This window comes from Lipotes vexillifer, unplaced genomic scaffold, assembly GCF_000442215.2.
Source record: "Lipotes vexillifer unplaced genomic scaffold, Lipotes_vexillifer_v1.1 scaffold54, whole genome shotgun sequence".
NCBI lineage: Eukaryota > Metazoa > Chordata > Mammalia > Artiodactyla > Lipotidae > Lipotes > Lipotes vexillifer.
In genome coordinates, this window is record NW_006789324.1 from 3,529,634 (window position 1) to 3,539,732 (window position 10,099).

A 10,099-nucleotide genomic window follows, 5' to 3' on the forward strand; every position below is an offset into this window, starting at 1 on the left:
CCTGTTTCCCTTTCTAATGGTCTTCACTGAAGTGGCTTTTCTCTGAATTCCAAGCAACAGGAATGAAAAGCCCCAGGTCCTCGTGGCCCATTTTGTTCTGACCTATTTAAATTACTTAAGTCTAACCACCTTAGAAAAAAAGACCTTCTGTATGGTTTAGGCCTGTTTACCAGGTTTGTTTGTGTTGGTCTACATGGGGGTTGGCATCAAAACCCCATGGACTATCAGGGGTACCTGGCCTTCCAGTTGATGCCATTTTCTCCCCTCAGTGACTACATGGAGGAGGGTTGAGCAGGATTCTGACATTTGTAGTTCCTGCTATAAAATATTCTACCAAGCCTCAGCTGTTGTGTTTAGGCAGGGAATACTTGCCAACCAAAAGCTGACATCAATTTGTGAGAAATGATCACACCCACCACATTGTCAAATCCAGTATGAAACGGCTTGGGAATAAATAATGCCGGAGAAGGGATTTAAGGTTAGGAGGCACCTTGAAAGCAGAAAATATTTCCACGTTTTTTCCCCCAAACCTGCTTTCCAGGTTTGGTTAAAGTGATCACATTCTTCTTGGTCCTAGGGTCCAAGGCCAAGGAGTGTATCCTTAGGTAAATCAGAGAAATTTCTTCTCCACAGAAACCTGCCTATAAATCAGAAATCCTACCTGCCCTGCTGACTTCCCAGGGGCCATTCGGAGGCAGAAACAGGATGAGCTTGCCCAGTGCTACCAAGTGTGAGGGCCTTTCTAGCTGACCTCTGTGGCTGCCCCAGGGCCCGACTTCTATCCACCATTTCGCACCACTCTGACCCGGGCCATCTCAACAGGCCAGAAGCAAGTCCCCGTTTAAGGAAGGAAGCAGGAAGGAGGCAGATCACAGCTATGACTTTTATGATGTGCTTTATGATTTCCAAATCACTCTGGTTTTTACAGCAATTCTTCCTTTAGAGAAGGAATCACTATTCTCTTTTCATTTCCTGGCTGGAGAGGCAAATCACTCACAACATACCTGATTTGCTCAAGGCTCCACTGGAGATGGCAAAGCTGGGGTTTGGATCCTGTTTCCTCTGAGTCCAATTCCTATGACCTGTCCTCAGAGGCACTGCATGCTGTTCCCTCACTGCTGAGCAGGCGCTCCTGCTTTGGGGGGACACGGCCATTCTTCCTGCTTTCCTTCCCCTCTCCCTCCCCGACAACTTCATGCCCGAGGAACGGCACAGAGGCGGTGGCTGACTGGAGAGATGGTCAGGCTCATTCTGAAGTTCAGACTCAGCTTCTCATTGTTTGGAGGCCTGAAGGTAAATTTTTGCACAAGGGAAGTAAAGAAAATAAACAACTCAGTTCTCGCCAACTGTTCTCCAAGGCACATCCGCTTACCTGAAAGACAAAAATATAAGGTGAGTTACCTGTTCAGGCGGCGCCTGTGCCCAGCAAGGACTGAAACCTTCTACCACGTCTTGTGAAACCTGAGCAAACGGAGGGCCTGCTAAGCCCTGGGGCTTTATGTACTCGGCTTATTTGATCGCAGCCACCTGAGTTAACCAAAGCCCAGCGAGCTAAATCCACAATCACACACTCCGATGCCTTCAGGAATCAGGCAGATGAGGCACAGGTGAGGCACAGGGTGTAGATGAAAGAAGTCAGAGGCCTGGGTTGATCTAGCAAGTGAAGTCTAGCCTAAGGCCTTTCCAAAATCCATTAGCAAACAATAATGACAAAAGCAGACGAACAAAATTCTAGGTAATTTTTCTCAATTGTTAAAAGAAAATTGTTGAAAAGTATAAGCAAGTAAACATCAGAGCAAGGTTTCTCAAGTATGAGGCATCTTTTCTCTTTATCACGTTTCCCTCCTTAATGACTGGAAACCTCTCTGCCATGGCTACCTGTGCAGGGCAGACGCCATCTCATCCCACCTGTGCTTCATGTCTTCCGGGTTTCTGCCACGCCCTCCCCCTCATGAAGGCGCTCCTTGCCTGACTTGTGTAACAGCACCCCACACTGGTCCCTACCACCAGCCCTCTTGTGGGTGTTTTAATAACTTACTTTCTCCCTAAGTAATATATGTTCACTACAAAAAGAAAAAAAATTGTGAAAAGTATAAACACAATAGAATATCTCATAATCCAGACAGAACCCTTGTTAACATTTTGACATATTTCCTCATGGTCCTTGTAAGGATTCTCCAGCACACCATCACTGGGATTACTCTCTGTAGCTAATTCTGTGCGCTGCTTTTACTACTTTGTGTTTCCCCATATCATGAAACTTTTCTGGAAATAGTTTATATACGCATGCCTCTATTTCATCCTTGCCTGTGATAAGCTGTTGAGGAAATAAAATTAGAGAGTATCTGCAAAAGTGTTTAGTAAATTGAAATATGCTTAAGAATTATATCATACTTATATTGTTTTGTGCCTGTTTCCCATCAGCATGTGCCTATTTATCTCTGTTCCCCTCGTCCTTATCTCTTTACCCATCACAAATAGTACAATGAGGAAATCTGTTAAAATAGTACCAGATCAGATGTATTGTAAATACCCAAGATTCTCCTAGAAGAATCCAGATATTGTGACAAAACTGGACCTAGGGAGTCAGGAACCAGGGTTAAAGTACAGGTTCCGCCAGTAACCAGCTCTGAGCTATGAGTAAACCCTTTATTCTTACAGACCTAAACATAAACTTGTCAAACATATGAGATAGTCTCTCTCCTAACTACATTATGTGGCTGGGCAAGGATACCAGTAAGACAGGAGATATGAATTTGCTTTTAAAATTATGAAAACAAGGGCTACTTCATTTCAAAGCTTCATCCTGGACCACGGGAAACATGGACCCTTCTCCTTGATGATTCCACTAACCAGGTCAATTACCTCATTAGTAAAATGAGAACACTGACCTAGGGTTTTTGGGAAAAGTTTTTCCTAACCTTATCTCCTATGATCCAGTGACTTTTTAAACATTTTTTTGAAAAATGAGGACTCAGCCTCTTGCCTTTCATGAAGTTGTCTGCTGCTTTGTTGGATCAACTGGGAAACACTTAACTGAGGAAAAGAAAATATAAATTTGCAGTAATAGCTTTGCCACTTGCCCTGATTGTGTACGTATCCTAATTCCACACCTGATCATCTTTTGCAAGAGAAGGGCAGGAGCTGTCCACACCCCATCCCTTCAGGGAGGCTGTTTTTAGAAAGTGCTGGATCAAGAATGAGGCAAAGCAGCTGTGCACCAAAGCCGGGAGTGTGGCGGGGGAAAGCCAGACAGTGGTGTCGACTTCTTAAGTCAGTGCATCTTTCAGGTTTCTATCTCTTGAAAACTGTTTAGCTAGGCCTCATTCTGTCACAGCTGAGGGAATCCCCAAATTGCTTGCCTTCTAAGAATTTCATTCTTCTCAGGCAGAAAGACAGATAGTGAGACCAACTGCTTGCAAAAATGGCTCCAATTTCCCCTCTCACCCTGTACCCCCATCATTTGCAATGTGATTTCATAGCTCTTCCCATTAAAATTGTGCTATTTTCCCTTCCCCTTGCACAGGGTCTCACCTTATGACTTGTACTGGCAACAGAATTCAGGGGGGAGTGATGGTTGCCAGTTCCCAGCCTGGCCCTTAGGAGGCATTGTGTGCTTCCTGTTCTCCCTCTTGGGGTCTTTATCTTCCACATGAACACCAGCCCGGCTAGCTTGCTGGAGGATGAAACTTGGAAAAGAGCCCCATTGTCCCAGCTGAGGTCATCCTAGATCTGCCTTCAGCCTGCTGACCTCCCAAAAAGGCCAGAGAGGCCAGCTAAGATCAGTTGAGCTCCCAGCTCAACTGCAGACTCCTCAGCAATAATACACACTTATTGTTTTAAGTCACTGAGTTTTCCACCTTTGTTATGCAGCAATGTAATAATTGATACATATGATATGAACTTGCTGAATCTTAAAATGGAAGGGCCTTTAAGTGGGGAAATGAGTTACACTGTAATTATGCAGGAAGGAGTACCAGATGAGAACGAGGGAACTTGAGTCTTAGGCCCTGTTCAGCCCATTCTTTGGGCATGTGATCTTGAATAAGAAATAATTCTCTCTTATTCTTAGTTTCCTTACATTAAGAAACGGCATACTGATCGATTGCCTGTCTAACTATTAATAACTGGGTTGCTGTAAGGATTAAATGAGATAATTTGCTTGCAAATGAAACCTGTAATTAAAAGGGTGTGTTATAACTCTCAATAGCAAAAAAAAAAACAGTGAGTCAAGAATAATTATAATACAGGTGAAACTTTGCACTATAATAGGAAATCTGAAGTTCTTGTAGACAGGAAGACTGGAAGGTATTCCCATACCTCATGTCTGCTTTCATGTTAGGAAGTGACTTGTCCAACGTGAGGAAAAGTGGCATAGAACCAGAGGAAGAAAGACACAGAAGATCTAATCAGAATCAGTCCAGATACACTCAGGACAGTGTCCTACAGCAGGAAAATCTGGGCTCCGGATCACGCATACATGGATTCAAATTCAAGGGCCTCCCTTTCTGCACTTTAGTGGCATGATCAACAAAATGATACTGTCTCAGCAAATCAATCTATATTTAATTTAATGATAAGAAACCTATCATGAATTTCTGAGTGTCAACTCAGTGTAGCATAGTTACCTTTTTTAGGAGACACTGCTAGGAAGAGCACAGGCTTTAGTGTTTGATAAACCTGGTTAACATTGAGTTCTAGCTCTGCCTTGTGAGCTTTATAGCTTTTTAGATGCTATAAACGGCCCTGCCAAGCCTCAGGGCTTATCTCCAATGTAGTGATAATAGGAATTTGAAACTTGTAAGTTTACACTAGAACACATGCTCCTTAAGAGATTTTTTTTCCTACTTCATTCATTGTCATATCCTCAGGGCTGAATGCCTGACACATGATAGATGCTCAGGAAATATTTATAAAATTAAGAAATTGGGAAATTAGTTGAATTGATCTCTGCAACATACCTAACTCAATACATGGAATATACTAAAATTTTTCTTACTAATTTTACATTGTTATAAATTAAAACACCCTTTTGGAACTGGCTGGCTAGGAAACATGAGAGTTTTCACTGCATCTTCTTTTGTACATTTCAAGTTGTATACCATGTAAATGTACTAATTAGGTTTTTAAAGGGTCATTAGAATTTGAAACAGCAAAAGGACCTCTTCAGGGACCTGTTATAGAGTAGAATCTCATCTAGTTAAGCCTGTGGCACTTAGAGTCACTTGTGATGCCCATAATGAGAAGCAAGTAGCCCTTTTCCTTGCCCCTCCCCCAGCCTCTTCTTAGCAATTGGCTCTAGGTCTGTGTGAATGGGTTGCCCTAAAAAGATCTTGGAACATTTAAAACTCTATAAAGAAGGCAAGTGTTCAACCTTCTCTCTGGGAGACAGGCAGGGTCTGAGCTCTTGTTCCAGTGTTCTGGGGGACAGCACAACGTGAAGCTGAAATCTCCATCAGAGTCAAGCCAGGACTTAGGAATTAAGGGCATGAGTCCTGGTGATGCTCCACCCAGGGAATCCTGAGTTGCAACCAACAGCAAGAGTGAGTCATGCTGGGGCTTCCCTGGTGGCACAGTGTTAAGAATCCGCCTGCCAGTGCAGGGGACTTGGGTTCGAGCCCTGGTCTGGGAAGATCCCACATGCCACAGAGCAACTAAGCCTGTGCGCCACAACTGCCGAGCCTGTGCTCTAGAGCCTGCGAGCCGCAACTACTGAGCCCATGTGCCACAACTACTGAAGCCCGTGTGCCTAGAGCCCATGCTCTGCAGCAAGAGAAGCCACTGCAATGAGAAGCCCGCGCACCACAAGGAAGAGTAGCCCCCGCTCTCTGCAACTAGAGAAAGCCCACGTGCAGCAACAAAGACCCAATGCAGCCAAAAATAAATAAATAAACAAACAAACAAACAAACAAAACATGCTTTAAGGAAAAAAAAGAGTGAGTCATGCTGGAGTGGACTATCTGGTGTGGACTGAACACTGCTGCTTGCCATTCCGGTTAAACAGTGAAGGCTGCCCTCCATGAGCCATCAGTCACAGCAGCTGACCCCAGTGGTGTGCTCTGAGTGGAATTCAGGCTGGAGAAAAAGAGGATACTGGCCCTAGAGTGTTAGGATGCATATAAAGGAATAATTTCAATGAGCCCAAACTCTTGCATCTTCCCATAAAAAGAAAGGCACTAAAATCATAAATTTGAGATGTCTGGGTTTTTGTTTTTGTTTTTTTGTGTGTGTGTGATGTTTGACTACATGTTTTTTTTCCATCAAAAACTCCTATATATCCTCATTCTTTCCTTATCTTTTGGGAACAGTCCCTAAGAGCTATCTGAGAGGCTGCCTTCCCAGGGTAGAGTCCTCAGTAATGCCCCGAATAAAACATTCTCAACTTTTAGGTTGTGAGTTATTTCTTGCTGTTGGACCTGGAGACGTTCCAGCTAAAGCAAAGCACCCCAGGGAGAAGAGTAGGGAAGGGCTGAGAGCCTGGGTTCCCACACTCTTATTTCGTGCTACTCACCTACTGAGAAAGGCAGAAAGGCTTCCCTTTTCTTAAACTGTCCATTCTCCAGAAAATGCTCCGGATTGAAAACGTCGGGGGTGGCCCACTCTGCAGGGTCCCTGTGCAGTGCAGTCAGGTTGGTCAGGACCATGGTCCCCTGGAGAAGGCAGCAAGGACTCAGGTAAGACTTGACCCACACAACACACATATGCAGAGGGGTCCCCCCGGCTCCCACACCAAGGCTGATAGCACCCTGAACTCCCTCAGCCTCCCCAATCCGCTCCCTCTGAGCCCAACCCCTAGGACCCTGCTCTTTGCCATGGGACAGCTTACCATGATGGACTGGAATTGTCTGCTGGGAATTTTACCTGGGCAAGTGTGACTACTCGACTGTAGAATGGATCTCTGCAGGGACTTGTCAGTGCATAATTTGGGAGGGAACACGTATGCATCAATAAGGGAAAAACGTGAAATCTCCCACTCTCTTCCCTCCAATGTCTAGTCCGTTCTACAGAGAGTTTAATAACAGGATGAGGTCGCCCAGTGAAAGGAACCACTATCCTTCCAGATACATAACAAGAAACCCAGGAGTCCTCCTTAGTGCCTCCCTTTCCCTCATTCTGCCTTCATCCAGTCCTTAAGCTAGGCTGGTCAACTGTACTTGAAATTTCTCCTGATTCTGTCACCTCCATTTTATGTCCACCACTGCCCTCTGGTCCAGGCTCACCTTGCTTGGTTATACTCCTATAATAGCCCTAACTATGTCCATTTCCTCTCTTCCCCTTCAATGTGCTCCACATGCTGAAAGCAGAGTTAGCTTTGAACATGATTTAGTCATTCCACACCCATCCACCCACCACACCTGGAACCTGATAGATACTCTTCAACAGCTCCCATCACTCTTAGATTAAGGACACATCACCTGCTCCCTGCCTGAGCGACCCTCCTTCTGCCTGCACTCCCACTATATCAAGCTTCCTTCAGTTTCTCAAACATGCCACATGTTCCCACTCATTTCTGTGCCTTTTTACATGCTGTTCACGTTGCCTGAAATGTCCTTCCTCCCCACCCTGTCATCGAGTTGACTCTTAATCATCCTTTTTTTTTTGTTTGTTTTTTTGCGGTACACGGGCCACTCACTGCTGTGGCCTCTCCCGTTGCGGAGCACAGGCTCCGGATGCGCAGGCTCAGTGGCCACGGCTCACAGGCCCAGCCTTTCCGCGGCATGTGGGATCTTCCCGGACCGGGGCACGAACCCGTGTCCCCTGCATCGGCAGGTGGACTCTCAACCACTGGGCCACCAGGAAAGTCCTCTTAATCATCCTTTAATCCTCAGCTCAAACCTCACTTCCTTTGGGAAGTCTTCTCTGCCTGCGCTTGCTCCCATTCCTCATTGCAGCTAGCTTGCATCTTTCTAAAAGCCGGTGAGTTTTTTCCTTTGGGCGGTTACCATGGTTTGTACTTATAAACTTGCATGATTATTTTCCTCTGAGCTATTTTCTGAGCCCTAAACGTTTTAGGTGCTTAATGAACATCTGATGAATTAATAAAGAATAATAACTGCTATTTTGAGCACTTTCTATAGTCAGCACAAGGTTAAATAGTATACATGCATGATCTCATTACATGTTCACCTGCGAGGTGGATTTAAATGCACTTTTATGGATAAAGAATTTGAAGCTCTGAGAGGTTGAATAAGATGCCCAAAGTCACAGGGTGGGAGGAAGTAGAAAAATGATTTGAATTAGGACATTTGACATCAGAATTATGGCTCCTAGCCTCTACAGTGTATAGTCAATGGGATCTCACAGTTCCCAGGATGATAACTCCAGTCAATATTAAAAATCAATGTTAGAACAAGTCTGTTGAGCTGGGATGATTCCCTGGAGCTAAATGAATTGCTATAAAAATGCAAAGATCACCTGTGAGATAATTTACCTCAGCCTTCACCCACAAGATGATCAATCAGCAAGAAAATAGTAAATGCAATTGCTGCAGGAATAGCTGCTTTTCCTGGCTCTGCAGGGACGGTGACTAAGGGGTGTCCAATGCGGAAGCTCCTCTGGCTTTGCCTTGAGATCAGCCCCAGGTACAACAAACAGAGCAACTTAGACAAACTGGATCTAATGGATCCACAGAGGCCCACCAAGGTGGAGAAAGGGAAGAACTGTAAATGTGCAGTGTGCAGAGAGGACACTAGGGGGCATAGGAGAGCTGCCTGCTGAGATCCTAAGAGTGGCGGGCAGAGCGAGAGCAGAATTTCCTTTGTGAGGACCGGGAATTTAACAGGGACCCACTGAGGAATAATTCAGGGAGACTCTTTTAAAGTCAAAGTAAAGCAACTCCTGTGGAGAGAACATGGTGTAGTACAAAAAAGATGAGCCTGGGAATCAGAACAGTTCCGTTCCTGGAGCCCAACTCTTGTCACTGTAGCTGAGAGATCTTATGCAAGATTAATTACTCTCTGAGCCTCGGCTTCCAAATTTATAAAATGAGGATAACAGAATTATCCCGAGGACTGACTAAGACATTTTAAATAACCTATATAGTCCATGGAACATAATCCTATTTAAAAAGCATTGGTTCCTTTCTCTCCTTTTCTGATATTTAATACTGCACACAATTGGATTGCTTTCCCTTGTGAGACAGTCCCATCAAGGGGCTGTAAGTCAAAGCTGGAAAAATACCAGTGGGGATATTATGTTAGAAACACCAGCATCAATGTGATGTTGGCCCAGGAGGTCTCAAATGTCCCTTCATATTTCAACATTCTATAACCCAGGATTATGAAGCAGAATTTTCTAAAGTAAGTCTGGCAGGACCCTATCCTGTAAGAAGCTCTGCCAGGGTAAAGAAATGGACCTCATGGCAAAGTCTGACTGAGAATTGCTTCTTGCTGTATCCCCAGAAATATTCACAGTGCATGTCACGTAGTAAGAAATCTCACAGCAAAGAAAAGCCAGGCTTTGACTAAACACAGGTGACCTAGGAATCCCCCTTCCCCTCCATAACACCTATTAACATCCAGTTGAACTAATTTTCTAAGATCATACCCAGGGAACAAAACTAGTATTTCATCTGGCATAATACATCTCTCTCCCTATTTAAGTGATTCTCTAGGACAAGAACACATGTTACTTTTCCAGTTGAGATTCCCACCATTTAAAAATATGAACTTGGAGATCTGAGGCTGTGAATGAGCCCCTAATTACCTTGGGCAGGTGGTATCCACCCAGGGTGGTGTCCACTGTCACCTCTCTGGGCACATTCATGGGGATGATGTTCCCCATTCTCTGCACCTCATGGATGACAGCACTGGTGTAGGGCATGGACTCTCGAGCTGCCGTGCTCGGCTGCTGTGATTGGCCAAGCACCCTGTCGATCTCAGCTTGGACTTTTTCTGGAAAAGCAGAGGAGGTTCTATTATTCTATTATTCCATAACTTTCCTTGAGCCTCGTTAAGTTAAGGAATGGAATAACCAGGATCAAAATGGCTAAAGTTATCGTAGGCTCTCAAGACTAGCTCCTCAGGGAGGCTTGTGAGTGGAAAGTGGGCCCTGGTATGAGACAAATCTGGTGGCAAACTCTTGCTCTACAACATTCCTG

At 44.7% G+C, this 10,099-nt stretch overlaps 1 protein-coding gene across 1 annotated transcript in view; it reads right to left on the reverse strand.

Annotated features, from left to right (window-relative positions):
- Nucleotides 1–923: 923 nt before the first annotated feature.
- The window catches only part of CYP2J2 (cytochrome P450 family 2 subfamily J member 2), a 31,688-nt gene continuing 22,512 nt past the window's right edge, over nucleotides 924–10,099 (reverse strand). Inside the window, exons 7-9 of the mRNA XM_007462578.1 lie at nucleotides 9,706–9,893; nucleotides 6,512–6,650; nucleotides 924–1,372 (exon numbers count right to left, since the gene is read on the reverse strand). Coding sequence (XP_007462640.1) covers nucleotides 1,194–1,372; nucleotides 6,512–6,650; nucleotides 9,706–9,893 — 506 coding nt within the window. The 3' untranslated portion in view covers nucleotides 924–1,193. The remainder of the gene's footprint in view (nucleotides 1,373–6,511; nucleotides 6,651–9,705; nucleotides 9,894–10,099) is intronic.